The sequence below is a fragment of the Drosophila simulans genome, chromosome 2R (genome assembly GCF_016746395.2).
Source record: "Drosophila simulans strain w501 chromosome 2R, Prin_Dsim_3.1, whole genome shotgun sequence".
NCBI classification, from domain to species: Eukaryota; Metazoa; Arthropoda; class Insecta; order Diptera; family Drosophilidae; genus Drosophila; species Drosophila simulans.
This window is the reverse complement of record NC_052521.2, coordinates 7,732,786-7,748,043: the sequence shown is the minus strand read 5'-3', so window position 1 is coordinate 7,748,043 and position 15,258 is coordinate 7,732,786. Positions and strand designations below refer to the sequence as shown.

The following is a 15,258-nucleotide window of genomic DNA, read 5'->3' as shown; positions in this document are numbered from 1 at the left end:
TCAAAATTCAACAAGGCAGGTCTCAGCGTTAGTACAGTGAGTACACGCTATGCTCTTTTACCCACTTTCAGCATAATAAAAAAAAAGCATTAAAATTCTACTTTGATTCCTATTGAATCCTATTGATGATAACTGATCTGAACCATGAATGATTTCAGCACCAACACCTTTAATGTTGTCCACCAAACGGGGCTTTTGCTGTAGCTCGGTGTATCTTTTAACCAAGTTCCAGGCACGTTTCGTCCTTGCATAATTGAGCAAGCTGGCCGGGGTCTCCTTTCCATTTCTTTACTTTGGCGATTCCTTTTTATTTTGGCTTCGGTTTCTGCAACTGGCTTGGATTCGCCGAGCACGAAGCTTGGATAAATGGGTATGGGGAGCAGGATTTGCGGGAAGCTTCAGTTAATTGATCCGACAGGAAATGCGCCACGTTTGGGGCCTGGACAGAATTCAAACTAAATTCTATGTGTCAATCAAAATTTGTAACCAAAAATACGCTTTCGCCGAAAGTCCCAAAAGTCGGAGGACACACATGAACAAAAACAAATATTGACAGTCACTGGGGCAAACAACAGAAATTTGGGTTGACGTTTTTGGCAATTGTCGCGATTCGCGGAAAAACTGCCACGACCCGTCAAAAAATCGAAGCAAAAATGAAAATAATAAAAACGGGAAAAAACGTGAAATGTTACATAATTTATGCCCAGCAGTGCGAGCGCACCTCCTTTCCTTTATTTCGCTGTAGTATCTCAGTATCAGTATTTCAGTGGCAGGCAGTTCCTCTCGCAGGACTCGCATAAATATGCAATTTAGTTTAGGCATTCGAATATTCCCTTCGCCGAAACCGTGCCTTTCAATCTTTTGATGAGCCAGACGAGTCGGCAGCAGCTGCGTTTTCCACATTTCCACGATTTTCACGTCCTGCGATTCATTGGCAGCCTGACACTAATGAAAAAAGCCAAATCGTGTCGAGTGCTGTGAGCGAAGCGATTGGGAAAATAATTTAAGCTTTTGCACCATCGGCAGTTCGTCTTCCTTGCTAAAAATAAAGTATTGCCAAAAATAAAATATTTATTTGTGCTCTAGTTTTTAAGAAAGTAAGGTTAGAATATAATACATAGAAGTGAATACATTTATTATCAGCAAGAGATACAATTCAAATAGAGTAAAATTACCGATTTTAGCATGCTGCTGACCTTTCAGTTGTTTGGCTTTTTATACATATTTTCATTTAATTAATATCGAATGAAAAAGGTCCCTTTTTTTTAGGAACATCAAATTACACAGCTTGTTACATGCAACAAATTACCTATCCATTAGTCGGTGGAAAAAAGTGTATTCAAAACATTTATCTGCGAAAAGGCCAATAGAATAGGAATTTAAGTGGATTCTCTCTAATTTATATTCATTCAAGTTTAAAGAGATTATGTAAGTGCCTTTAAATTTGAAGCATACGAGTATGTGAAGTGTAAAAATATTTTACAAAAGTAGCACAGCTGTATTGTGAGTCCATTTGTGAATAAACCATGTGCTTGGTATTTATTAATTTTTTTATTTACTCCCAACTTTTATTACCTTTAAAATGAAGTCAGACATGAACTGAAATATGTGTCTGCTAATGTAAACACATCTGCATTTTTCCATAATTTAAATAGACAGTAGAAGGGGAGCATAACCTACCTGACTTCTGCCTGAAATGCAATCTCTGTTCGAAATCCCCAGAGGTAGAAAGTCCTTCTAATGCAATTCCTGTGCGAATATTTCAACGTTGCTGTCTAAAGTTCCTCATCTCACTTGACTCTTTTGGGGCTATAAATATCACAGTTACTTATTTGTTGACATTTACATATTTTTTATATTTTTTTTATGCCACGCTGTGCCAATTTATTTATATTAATGTCCCAAGTGATTTCGGTTGCCCATATCAACAGGGTCACAGCTCATGAACGCACAGTGGGGAAGGACTTTGGTCTTAGATTTGATCTGTTTGTGTTATTCGGCCTTTCCTTTTCAATTTCAATAATGCGGTTTTCATAGTAGGCAAATTGAGTGTGGGTGGTAATGGAAACTTCAAATCTGCTTACGTAGGTACCAGATATCTTTTATCGGGGAAAACATAGCAATATACTGAAACTTAAAGTGTAGCATCTTTCATTACTATAATAACTATGAAAAATGTTAGTTTGCACACTTTAAATGCTATTAATAACGATGATTCGACTATCAGATACCCGTTAATCTGCTAATCAGTTTTGACTGCACTTACCCTTTAAATAAAGTTTGATTACTTCTTCAAAATGCTTGCTAAGTTATGCAAAATTTTTGTTCTACTTTGGCAAAGGGTATCGTTTAGTTGTTTATAATCTGCCTGACAACAGTATTGTGGCCTATTCTTTTTGCATCTCTTGGTCTGTTTGTGAGCGATGTCTTGTCTCTGCTGGTCATCTCTGGTCGCTTTCTATTTATTCAGAAAGCAGTTGAAATACTTTCACTATCTTTCTGTCTGTTCGACCGGCGCTTTTTGTTGGGCATTTTTCGTTTTCTTCTCAATTGTTTGGAGCTGACAGACGGCAAACCGCAAACGAAAAGATAGGCCCAGGCATTGCCATTCTTTCTTCTTTTGGCTAAGAGCGTCCTGTATTGCCCCGGAATGTGGCATGTAAATTCGTTTTGACATTTTAATTACGCTGGCAAGAAGAGCGAGCCGTGTAAGTGCGTACGTGCTAACTGGGCTGACACACTAATGCATTCCGGCAAGATTAAGCAATCAGAGGGCTCTTGAACTCTGGCATAATTGGAACAACCTGACAAGCGAGCTGCCATCGCAGGAGGTGGCTAAAACACTCAATTTGGCCCATCAGCTAGTGCCTCGATGGCCTGGTTCACTTTCTCCCACCACTTTCACTTTCGCACTCGCATTTTCGCACTTGACTCTCATTTAGCGGCGAAACAAGTTACCCGCCAAAGTTCCTGCTTTTTTCGCCCTATCTCAGCATTCTAATTTACTTTTATATTATGTTGTGTTGATTGCGTTGCCAGGCCGTGCGGATCCATTACAGGATGTGTTGGTCTCCTGCCATTGCTGGTGCTGATGCCTTCGTTTGGCCCTTATCACAATGATTTGGCTGCCAACGACAAATTGCCGGAAATTGACAACAAATTTCCAGCCCACACACGCACTTGCGTATATGGGCACATAAGATGCCCATTTGCTAACACTCGGGTGCAGTGTTTGCTGAGGTTTCCCTTGGCCTGCTCCTTGGCATATCAATGGCAGCATTTGGGCTCCACATATTGACCGGAATGTGTAATCCAGTCGGGGACATCTTTGAGCTCTGGCAAACCCTTTGAAAGTTTTTTGTCAGACCCAAACAGCCTGTAATGCAAACTATTTCAAATATGAATTGGCCCTAATGAAATTTGGTGAAAAGGTCTTAACGTGTCATTTTGCGCTTTCAACGAAGCAATAGAGCTTAATGTAGTTTACACTTCTTGCTTGAAGGGAAATTTAGTTAGCCAATTTAAAGCTATAATATTTAGGCAAGATATCCTTGATATTCAAGGAAATTAAATTTAAGACACACTTTTAAAAATTAAATTTAGCGTGTCTGTGAGTCTTTTATAATCGAAATTAATCTTTCAATAGATTTCAATGATTCTTGTTTAAGCCCTAATAGGTTTTCAAATGTTCATCCTAACGCGTATCCTTTCACCAATTTTTAAAGCAGGATTATACTGAATATTAATGCGGATTCTAATGCATTTTCGATAGTAAGCTGGCTGCAGTAGAAGTTTGGGGATTTGCATATAGAATGAAGGATTCCAGAGCACCCTGAACACCCACATCCAACCACTCAACCGCTGTCAGTTGCACTTTTGTTTTAGTCCATAGACCTTGGTTCATGTGTACATATACATATGTATATTAGTGGCGGGTCGCTAGAATTCGGGTTCATCAATCACTTATGGAAATCAATACGCTTTCCATTATACGCAAAAGTAAGTGGGGGAGAACCTATTGTATTTTGATGTTTTTGAATTCCCAAATGAATTGATGGCGGTTCGGTTGCTCCTGCACCTCATTTCGCCTTCTGGTTCTTTTAGTATGATTGGAAGTTTTTAAATGCAGGCATATCTACGTTTATTTAGCCACTATAAGTGGTTAGTTGAAACGTGCTTGAAATATAAAAAATAGTCTAAAATGCCTCGGGGACCTGTCTTTCCTTTTAATTTAGGATCCTTTACAGTTTTTACTTCAACAGAACACTGCCAGTTAGTTTCACAGCTTTTCCCACAGATGGCGCTTTGTCGCTCTTCCGTTCCCCTTTTTGTTTTGTAGACTTTTCTCTTGCTCTTCCATCTGACGTCATGAGGCCGCAGCTGACGTCACAGAAAAGCTTCAATGTTTACACGCAACGGAACGGATATCCTCGTGTTTCAATTCCGCACGTGTCTTTGGCGCCAAATTGTTGGGGGGGCAAAAATTCTGATTCTCAGTGCCCGAGAGGAGCACGCTTGCTCTTACGCTTCTTTGTTTCTTATATAACACGTGTTTGGCCAGCAGTTGAGGCCCACTAAGTAATGGTCATACACCGGCGAAAATAGGGAGGTATTATAATAGTATTACTATAATAAACGGGTAAGAATAATAGTGCTATATTCAGAAGGCAAGGGCAAAGTGAAGTACATAAATAAGATTTGAATATGATATGATCTTATTTTTACAAAGATTCCTAAATTCATTTTTTATTATATTTTCATTTGGTGGATATTACTTACTTTTTCGAACATATTATGTTACTTACTAATCTCTTACATTCCATTGATGATATTTTATTAAAGGCATTTTTAAAGTGAGATCACAGTTTTATTGAAATAGTGATTTTCGCATCTAAGCACTTTGGCAATACTATATTCAGATTTTGCCAGCTGACAACTCTAGTTAACTGCGTGCAGCGTTCACATTCGCTTAAGAGAGCTGACATGCAGAAGAGCACCGATGAAGAGCGGGCTCGAAGGACCAAGACACAGATGCACGCACACAGGCACGCCTGGTGGGTCGTCCTGCTCCTGGTGGTGCGTGACTTTGGACGCCTGCTGGAGCCAGTTACGAAAAGATTGGTAGCAGTGCCTCAGTTCGTTTGTGCTGCCAGTTGGATGCAGAACGCCTCGACGACGAATTGAGCCATATATCCCCGGAATCGAGCTGAATATATGCGGTATGGTGTGCGCGACTGTCACCTTCGCGAATTAATCAGAGTGTATTTGAACGGCATTATCTTGCTCGCGTTTGTGGTGGGCCAAACGAGGCCATCGCCCACGTGCCGCCGGATTTGTTGTGTTAATTAGTGGAAAATGTCAGGCCAAAAAAGGAAATATATAATATAAAGCGAAGGCTGGGCTGCAGAGAGTGAAAGTTATTGTGTGTCCTTGGGCTCGTTTGGAAAGTAATGATAATATATAGCGAAAATACGTCGAAAAACAGTAAAAAATGTGAGAGTTTAAAACTGTGCGGCAAGTCGAGAATGCCTTCAAGTGCGTGGCTGCAAACGAGGACTTTTTTTTAGCACACTTTCGTTTGAAGTTACTCCGTTTTTCGTTTGAAGTTACTCCGTTTTTTTTCGCCCAAAATCGATCCGCCCCGTTGTCCCTTGGCATTGTTTACCGAGCGCAGCGAATTATTTTCAAGTGAACATTTTTATTTTTACATATGCTGTCGTGTTTGCTTATGTGAAAGGCCCCTGCAGGTATTTCGCTGTTGTATGTTGCCTCCGCCGAATCGCCTTGACACATTTCGTTTTGGCCATTGCAACTAGCTTCATGCCACCACGGCTCATGGGATGCTGCAGTTTATTTTGCTTATCTGGCGCTCACTCGACAATATTTCTTGCCACACCCACCCGCACACAGATTGTTGTCAGTTCGTGGCTGAAATTTTCAATTAGGTTTTATGACACATTCCGTCCGCTGCCATCAATGCAGTCGACCCTCAGCAGGCTGCCTGGTATATTGTGCTCCGCCCATTTAGGGGAAATTGGCCAAGCAGTGCTAATTTGCATACCAATTAACTTTATTATATATTTACTTTAACTTTCATCAAGCCACTCGGCGATGTGCAGCCCCTATTTTGTGGCTTGTTTTGGTAAATGGGAGTAAGCGAAGGCAAAGTTAATTAGGTTGCCAAAGGTCTCGGCAGTATCAGAACTAGATAGTTTTTTCAACAAAATGGATAAATTTATTCTTAAAGTTTTATTGTTTGCATAATTAAGATTTATCTATGCTCAACTGGGCAAAATGTCGTTATACTCTTCTGTTGCCAACTATTAAAATGGTTGAAAGGATATCAGTTCCTTTCATTCGGCAATTAAAAGCTAAAAACCAACAAGTTTACAAAGAAGTAGTTTTTTTAAAGTGACTAAACAAGGTTTGCATATTTGTTTGGACTTTGGACGCCTGCTGGAGCCAGTTACGAAAAGATTGGTAGCAGTGCCTCAGTTCGTTTGTGCTGCCAGTTGGATGCAGAACGCCTCGACGACGAATTGAGCCATATATCCCCGGAATCGAGCTGAATATATGCGGTATGGTGTGCGCGACTGTCACCTTCGCGAATTAATCAGAGTGTATTTGAACGGCATTATCTTGCTCGCGTTTGTGGTGGGCCAAACGAGGCCATCGCCCACGTGCCGCCGGATTTGTTGTGTTAATTAGTGGAAAATGTCAGGCCAAAAAAGGAAATATATAATATAAAGCGAAGGCTGGGCTGCAGAGAGTGAAAGTTATTGTGTGTCCTTGGGCTCGTTTGGAAAGTAATGATAATATATAGCGAAAATACGTCGAAAAACAGTAAAAAATGTGAGAGTTTAAAACTGTGCGGCAAGTCGAGAATGCCTTCAAGTGCGTGGCTGCAAACGAGGACTTTTTTTTAGCACACTTTCGTTTGAAGTTACTCCGTTTTTCGTTTGAAGTTACTCCGTTTTTTTTCGCCCAAAATCGATCCGCCCCGTTGTCCCTTGGCATTGTTTACCGAGCGCAGCGAATTATTTTCAAGTGAACATTTTTATTTTTACATATGCTGTCGTGTTTGCTTATGTGAAAGGCCCCTGCAGGTATTTCGCTGTTGTATGTTGCCTCCGCCGAATCGCCTTGACACATTTCGTTTTGGCCATTGCAACTAGCTTCATGCCACCACGGCTCATGGGATGCTGCAGTTTATTTTGCTTATCTGGCGCTCACTCGACAATATTTCTTGCCACACCCACCCGCACACAGATTGTTGTCAGTTCGTGGCTGAAATTTTCAATTAGGTTTTATGACACATTCCGTCCGCTGCCATCAATGCAGTCGACCCTCAGCAGGCTGCCTGGTATATTGTGCTCCGCCCATTTAGGGGAAATTGGCCAAGCAGTGCTAATTTGCATACCAATTAACTTTATTATATATTTACTTTAACTTTCATCAAGCCACTCGGCGATGTGCAGCCCCTATTTTGTGGCTTGTTTTGGTAAATGGGAGTAAGCGAAGGCAAAGTTAATTAGGTTGCCAAAGGTCTCGGCAGTATCAGAACTAGATAGTTTTTTCAACAAAATGGATAAATTTATTCTTAAAGTTTTATTGTTTGCATAATTAAGATTTATCTATGCTCAACTGGGCAAAATGTCGTTATACTCTTCTGTTGCCAACTATTAAAATGGTTGAAAGGATATCAGTTCCTTTCATTCGGCAATTAAAAGCTAAAAACCAACAAGTTTACAAAGAAGTAGTTTTTTTAAAGTGACTAAACAAGGTTTGCATATTTGTTTGGACTTTGGACGCCTGCTGGAGCCAGTTACGAAAAGATTGGTAGCAGTGCCTCAGTTCGTTTGTGCTGCCAGTTGGATGCAGAACGCCTCGACGACGAATTGAGCCATATATCCCCGGAATCGAGCTGAATATATGCGGTATGGTGTGCGCGACTGTCACCTTCGCGAATTAATCAGAGTGTATTTGAACGGCATTATCTTGCTCGCGTTTGTGGTGGGCCAAACGAGGCCATCGCCCACGTGCCGCCGGATTTGTTGTGTTAATTAGTGGAAAATGTCAGGCCAAAAAAGGAAATATATAATATAAAGCGAAGGCTGGGCTGCAGAGAGTGAAAGTTATTGTGTGTCCTTGGGCTCGTTTGGAAAGTAATGATAATATATAGCGAAAATACGTCGAAAAACAGTAAAAAATGTGAGAGTTTAAAACTGTGCGGCAAGTCGAGAATGCCTTCAAGTGCGTGGCTGCAAACGAGGACTTTTTTTTAGCACACTTTCGTTTGAAGTTACTCCGTTTTTCGTTTGAAGTTACTCCGTTTTTTTTCGCCCAAAATCGATCCGCCCCGTTGTCCCTTGGCATTGTTTACCGAGCGCAGCGAATTATTTTCAAGTGAACATTTTTATTTTTACATATGCTGTCGTGTTTGCTTATGTGAAAGGCCCCTGCAGGTATTTCGCTGTTGTATGTTGCCTCCGCCGAATCGCCTTGACACATTTCGTTTTGGCCATTGCAACTAGCTTCATGCCACCACGGCTCATGGGATGCTGCAGTTTATTTTGCTTATCTGGCGCTCACTCGACAATATTTCTTGCCACACCCACCCGCACACAGATTGTTGTCAGTTCGTGGCTGAAATTTTCAATTAGGTTTTATGACACATTCCGTCCGCTGCCATCAATGCAGTCGACCCTCAGCAGGCTGCCTGGTATATTGTGCTCCGCCCATTTAGGGGAAATTGGCCAAGCAGTGCTAATTTGCATACCAATTAACTTTATTATATATTTACTTTAACTTTCATCAAGCCACTCGGCGATGTGCAGCCCCTATTTTGTGGCTTGTTTTGGTAAATGGGAGTAAGCGAAGGCAAAGTTAATTAGGTTGCCAAAGGTCTCGGCAGTATCAGAACTAGATAGTTTTTTCAACAAAATGGATAAATTTATTCTTAAAGTTTTATTGTTTGCATAATTAAGATTTATCTATGCTCAACTGGGCAAAATGTCGTTATACTCTTCTGTTGCCAACTATTAAAATGGTTGAAAGGATATCAGTTCCTTTCATTCGGCAATTAAAAGCTAAAAACCAACAAGTTTACAAAGAAGTAGTTTTTTTAAAGTGACTAAACAAGGTTTGCATATTTGTTTGAAAAAGTTTAATGTATTTTGGTATTATATCCAGCTTCAAATAAATTACTGACTGCTTAGCTTAATTTGTACGTAAATGGAAACAATTTTTGAAATAATAAGGCGACTTATCATGATATATGGAAACATCAAACAAAGATTTCCATTTATTTGTTCTTTGATTTCATTTTGCCTAAAGAGTAAAATCAAATTATATTTTAATGCACTTTCAAACTTATTTATGTACCCGACAACAAAGTCAGCTCCAGTCATAAATAATCAAGCATTTTCTCTTGGCGAATAAAATAAATGGCAAACGGAATAAGGGGAAAGTGTAACGATATCGAAAACCCACAAAACCTAAAATAATAATAAACATAAAAGTAACATAAAAAACAAACCTATATTGGCTTAACCGAAGGCAAGAAGGACATAAATGGGAGGGTCGTAAAAGTCCTTTAAGGCGAGCGGCACACATGGCGTATGAGTAATATTTTGCATTTAATTCCCTACTCATTTTCCAGAGGCTGCAGGAGTAAACGGAAAATTAGAAAGATGAGGAAAACAGAAGGGCGACCAGTTCAGTGACTGGGTAAGCTGGGAAAATACCTTAAAAAGCTAAAAGTGAAAGCTTAACAAAATTGAGAAAAACCACCAAAAAAGCCAGCAACGAGGGGAGTGCGGCGAAAACTTTTGTGGCTACGTGGCTGAGACCTTTGGACCTTTGGATAGGCACCCAGGGGGCGGGGATGACACAGGATGTAACAGGCTAGGCTAATCCCTGGCTAACGCCGCATCGCCAGTGGAAAGGGCGATTTTGGCCAGAGGCTGGCAAAAGGTCGAGTTAATCTACGGGTAGGCCACACAGCAAAAAAAGGCAGAAGGTCGGGTAGGTTGAAATATCTGGCATAGAACTTTTACACACTTCTTCTATGAAATATATATGCGCAAATCATTCGACCGTCTCTATGCAGCCATTCCCATGCATTCCAAATGAAGAACTTTGAAACTCAAACATAGTCTCCCTAATTTATAGACAAAGTATCTGTATTCCCATTAGGAACTTGCTGCAGTTAGGCAAATTTATAGCGTTTGCGCCTTCTGAGATTAATTATAGTTGGCCAATTGCCACTTGTTGTCCTAAGGATGATTTTGCCATGCTCCCATTTAGATTGATTACTTTTTCATTCACTTGGCACCCTGTGAATCCCTCAGTGGTTGACATCGCCAGGCTCCACTCGTATAATTGACTAATGAGCCAAAGTTCAGGGTTCAGCAAATGTTTTTGTGCTATTTGGTGACATTTTGGCATTGTCGGAATTACGGATATTAAATGAAATGGTAGATCAAAGCAACCGATGGCTAATTCCATTTTTCTAACAGATTTTTAAAGCGAATATTAATGCTGATTTAAATGCATAATTTTCTGGCACATATTAAATTTAAAGCACTTTATTAGTTATTCATAACTAATTTGATTAAATAAACGCTTTTGAATTGGTCATTGTTGTTCTTTGTTTTTATTTATTTTAGCTTATTCTGCACACACTTTTAAATAATTTTATTTCGTTTCCTTTTGGGTTCCGGGGCAAAATTTGTCTCAAACAAATAAAATCGTATAATCCAATCTCTCTCTGGTAAAACATTTCAACTTTTGCCTCAACTTCTGCCCCAAGCATTTGCGGTTGACATTTGTTGTGGGTCGCCCAAAACATCTTAATGCTTATTTTTATCTGATAAGTGATGACGGTTGTGGCAGAAAAAAATTGCTTGAGTGCCCAGACTGACTCAATTCCTGGTTGTTTGTTTGGCAAAATGTATAACACAGACAACTTATCACGCTGTATTAACCCATACTGTATGTCCTCCGATTTTTCCTTGGAATCTGGAACCACGCCCACTCAGCAGGCGCACAGTTTGTTTATACATTATTTGCCTGGTATGTTGGGGAGATATTTCATCGTCGACTCCATCCAACATTTCTCAGATTTTTTTTGGCCGATTTTTTTTTTGCTGCCATTTTCTACTCTTATTTGTCAATAATTCTTTTAGTTTTAGGAGAAAAATTGAATTCAGTTTTAATGTTAAAGAATTTAAATAAACTATTACGTAAAAGACAGTTTTGGTTAGTAACTTTAATATACAAATATGTACATACACTTGTAAAAGTTATTTAGGAAAATTGGATTCCGCTTTAATATTAAGGAATTTAAATTATCTATGAACGTGAAAGTCAGTTTCGGTTAGCTACTAAAGTTGCAAATGTGCATCTAGTTGTGAAAGTTATTTCTGAACTTTCCCTTCTGCTGGTCAAAAGTTTTGCCTTGAATGTGCAATAACAATGTGCACATAGATGCTAAACCAAACGTTAAGTTTTTGATAGAGAATATCTACTTGAATCGGCGAACAAACTTGTTTGACTTGCTAATTCAAACCTTTTTTTAGGCAGGTGTGAAAACGACGCGAATATGTGGTTCCTGGATAACTTTTCTCCTCATATCGAGATGCAAACAGAAAAGATGGCATGGCAAAGTGGAAATAAAAATTCAATTTCCCGACCGCAAAAAGTTAAACTTTTCTCAGCAGCCACAAATCAATTTCAACTTGGCTGGGAAAAGCGCCGTAAAAGGGAAAATGGGAAAGGAAAAGGGAAAAACAAAACTCTTTCATGGATGTTGGCCAAGAATTAGGGAAAAGTGTTATACCATTCTAGAGATTGAGAGCAAAATGAATTGCAACGCAAAGAAAATGGGTGAAAAGCTGGCTGATGAAAGAGATTAAAGCCAGCTTTGTGATAGCAAAAAGTTTCAAGCAGCAGTAATCTTCCTTTAGTTTTAAAGGCTGACTATGTTTGTATCTGATTTTAATATTTAAGGCGATAACGATACAAAGCCCACACAAAGTCTTTAAAAAATAATAAAGTTATTAGACTCAAAAAAATGTTCGCATAAATACTTAATAAACTAGCCATGCAAGCCTTTTGTACATCTAGTGACCTTTCTTCCTGAACCATTTGAATGGGGGAAAAGGTCACGCTTTGTGCCAGAATTGGGTTCAAAGCGCTGCTGATGAGGGTAAGATACTGCTGACAACTTTTGACCAGCTCCTTAGAAGGGGATACTCATTTCACATGCAAATGGTGGGGATGGGACTCAGATCACACAGAACCATTTTGATGGGCTTACGTTGGATGTCAAGCTAGAATAAAACGCTCTTGAAAAGCGGATTCACCTTGGCTTTAAGCGAGTTTCCCTCCAAGGAGTGTCTCGACTGGTTGCGCACATGTCGACATATATTATGTGCTCATTTCGGGGGCTTGCTTTGTTTTTCCACCCATTTAATTTATGGCCAACACATGGTAGGCCAACACATTTTTTATTGTGTCCCCTTGCCAATCTGGCTCCCACTAACAATTCCCGCATGTTTACAGAACTTCTGTTTGTCAGCCATTTTGAAAGACATTTCCTATTCGGCAACGACAATAAGTGTTCTCTGTGGTGATATAAAGAGGAAGGAACTATTGTCATATGTTTCACTTTTCCAGGAAAAATCCGGCCTTTTTTCCTGCTATCCGGACTCGGGGTGAGAAAGTTCATTAATTGATAAGGAGGCAACTTTGCTCATGTGCGTCGAATTTTAGACAGGGGAATTGTTCTGGGGCCACAGTCAGCTAATAAAGGGCAAAGTCTATTTCCAGAATTATATTATGTATGTGCATATTGATAGGCATGCAAGGATATAAAGGTCCTCAGATATAAGAAGTACGGAACATAATGTTTAAAGAAAGGTTAAAGTTTTAAAAGTCATGAGTCAAATTGTTAAAAGGCGGCTTTAAAGGACCACCAAACGAATCATGATAATTATAATCTAAAAAAAATTATCCAAAATTGATTTTTTCGCTTTCTGTACTTCTGAATACAAATATATTCTTTTGCTAGATTGGGTGTATTTTTCACATTTTTATTTGTTTCGGGCTTGGCTGGCACCCAAAAAATATGCTATGTAAAATACGTTTGTAATCATGACCTTGCAAATGTCGCCAAAATACTCTGGTCCCAAAAATCCGGTCCACTCCATATCGTTTGACTTTGGGACACTTAATGTCTTGGTTATGCTAAACTTTGGCTGGCAAATCGCGTGAAACACTTCAGTTTTTGTTAAGAGGAAGTGGGCGTGGCTCCAGTTTAGCACTCTTTACATTTGTTAATTGCGGCACTTAGTTGGCCAAGTTATGGTTGAGCATGCAAATGACCTTGGCGAGCTTTTCAACACACTCTGGCCAAGAAATTCTGTAAATAATTGTTGGGCACAAAACATAAAACTCAAGTAGCCGAAAAGAGCACAATAAAATGTTTCTTTATAAAGCATAACGAGGGAGCAGAGTTAATTTTGCAGTAAAAGAAAAGGGACCGACTAATGGGAGTGTCCTTAAAAAAGGCGCTAGAATTTTCAATTTTGTTCATTTCTCGTCTACGTCATCTGGCAAAACTGCAGCTTTTTGTTTTGGGGTGTGCGTGGGTGTGTCTCCTTTTGAAATTTATTTTTCATTATGCTGATGAGCAGCGCTGTTCGCCACGCCCCGGGCTCATTTCAGTTTGAAAAGGGTCTGTTAACTAACTTATTTTAGGAGAACATAACTTGATTAATTAATAAAATGAAACATGGAAAGTTTGGTAAAAACAAGGCGCATTCCCTTTCTTCAGTACCACAAGATTAATTTAAAAAATGAAAACATTTAGAAAGAGTTTTGGTTAATTTATGCGTGTATCTGTTTAGTTCTTTGTTAATAAAAACTTATATTCTGTATAATATGACAAAATGTTTATAAAACGATATATAGCAATATATCAAATATTATTAGAGTAAAATACGCATATGCATAAAATTGGGAGAGCTTTATGGTATTTATAAAGATAATATTCGCGTCAAATAATAATTTTTTACCATAATTATGTATAGGCTTGTAGTAGGGATTTTCGAAAGCGACTTAGAGATTTTCATGGGTTTTGATTGATTGAATAGCTGGCTGATTGATCGTCGTGGTATTTGAACCCTAAACTTTGCAAATTTTTGCGTGCTGCAAGTCGGCTGCAGTCAATTAACCAGCCGACGAGTGTGAGACAGTGGAGAGGTCACGGGGTCATCCATTTATCAATGTCACTTAGTTGCAGAATATAGCGATGTGGCTAAAGACGAGAGCGGGATCGAACGACGGAGAGAGACAGCCAATTGTTTGGGCTGATTGTGCTTAATGAAGTGTCGGATATGTCATGAGCCCAGACAATAAACAAGCCTTCGCAGTCCGCAGACCGTGCTCGGTGCAGATGCATCTGTGAGATACAAAACATGAGCGGGAAATGTGAAAAGTGAGCAGTGACAGCTAGCCGCGAGTGTGAGAACCCAGCTAAATAATGTAGACCTGGTCAGAACCGGTGACCTGGTCAGAATCGTACACATATCCCGAATCGCCCCCCGTGCCGAAGGACATGAGCCAGAACCTCCAAGTGAGCTACACCGCTTTGGCCATGTCGGACGATAATCAAACCTGCAGCTACTCGATGCCCTCGGTGGCGTCGCCCAGCCTCAATCACCGCCTGCAGCGCAATGTCAACTTCAACGAGGACCTCAACGACCTGGCCGGCTACCCCCCGCAGCAGCTGCCCACCGCCCCGGCGGTCCGGCGCTTCTCCAAGTCCATTTTCCAGCGACCGCGTTCCATGTCCGTTTGGAGTGACATCAGTCGCAGCAGTATGCGTCTGGATGAAAGGTGAGTGACGGCTCGAATTGGGTTTGGTTTTAGGGTTTCTTGGTCTCGGATCGGGGTTACGTGATTATCGCATTTCGTACACTGGGAAAAAGTATCTCTCCCACGAGGTATACAAATCCGTGTACCCACCAGCAAAACATATACAACTTATTACATGTTTACCAAGAATTCCCGTCACTAAAAATATATATCATTCCCGATTTAATAATAAGATATATTTCTTAACTACAATATTATTGCATATTGAAAAGGTCTTTTTACCAGTATAGCACCTAGTCTAATTAGGGCCAGGATTAATCAAATTGTTAAGACACTTATACTAACTCAAAAGAGACTGTGTATGAATGTACAGAT

At 39.8% G+C, this 15,258-nt stretch overlaps 1 protein-coding gene across 5 annotated transcripts in view; it reads left to right on the top strand.

The window, feature by feature from the left end:
* LOC6733850 (potassium channel subfamily T member 2) overlaps positions 1-15,258 on the top strand; it is a 97,415-nt gene that overhangs the window by 16,753 nt on the left and 65,404 nt on the right. Inside the window, exons 1-2 of one of the 5 annotated variants that reach the window (XM_039292642.2) lie at positions 7,784-7,937; positions 14,303-14,904. The exons of 2 other annotated variants lie outside the window; for them this stretch is intronic. In XM_039292642.2, the coding sequence (XP_039148576.1) occupies positions 14,624-14,904 (281 nt within the window). In that variant the 5' untranslated portion in view covers positions 7,784-7,937; positions 14,303-14,623. Of the gene's footprint in view, positions 1-7,783; positions 7,938-14,302; positions 14,905-15,258 lie in introns of those variants that run through there. 2 more of the 5 variants (XM_039292652.2, XM_039292658.2) reach the window with 2 other exon arrangements.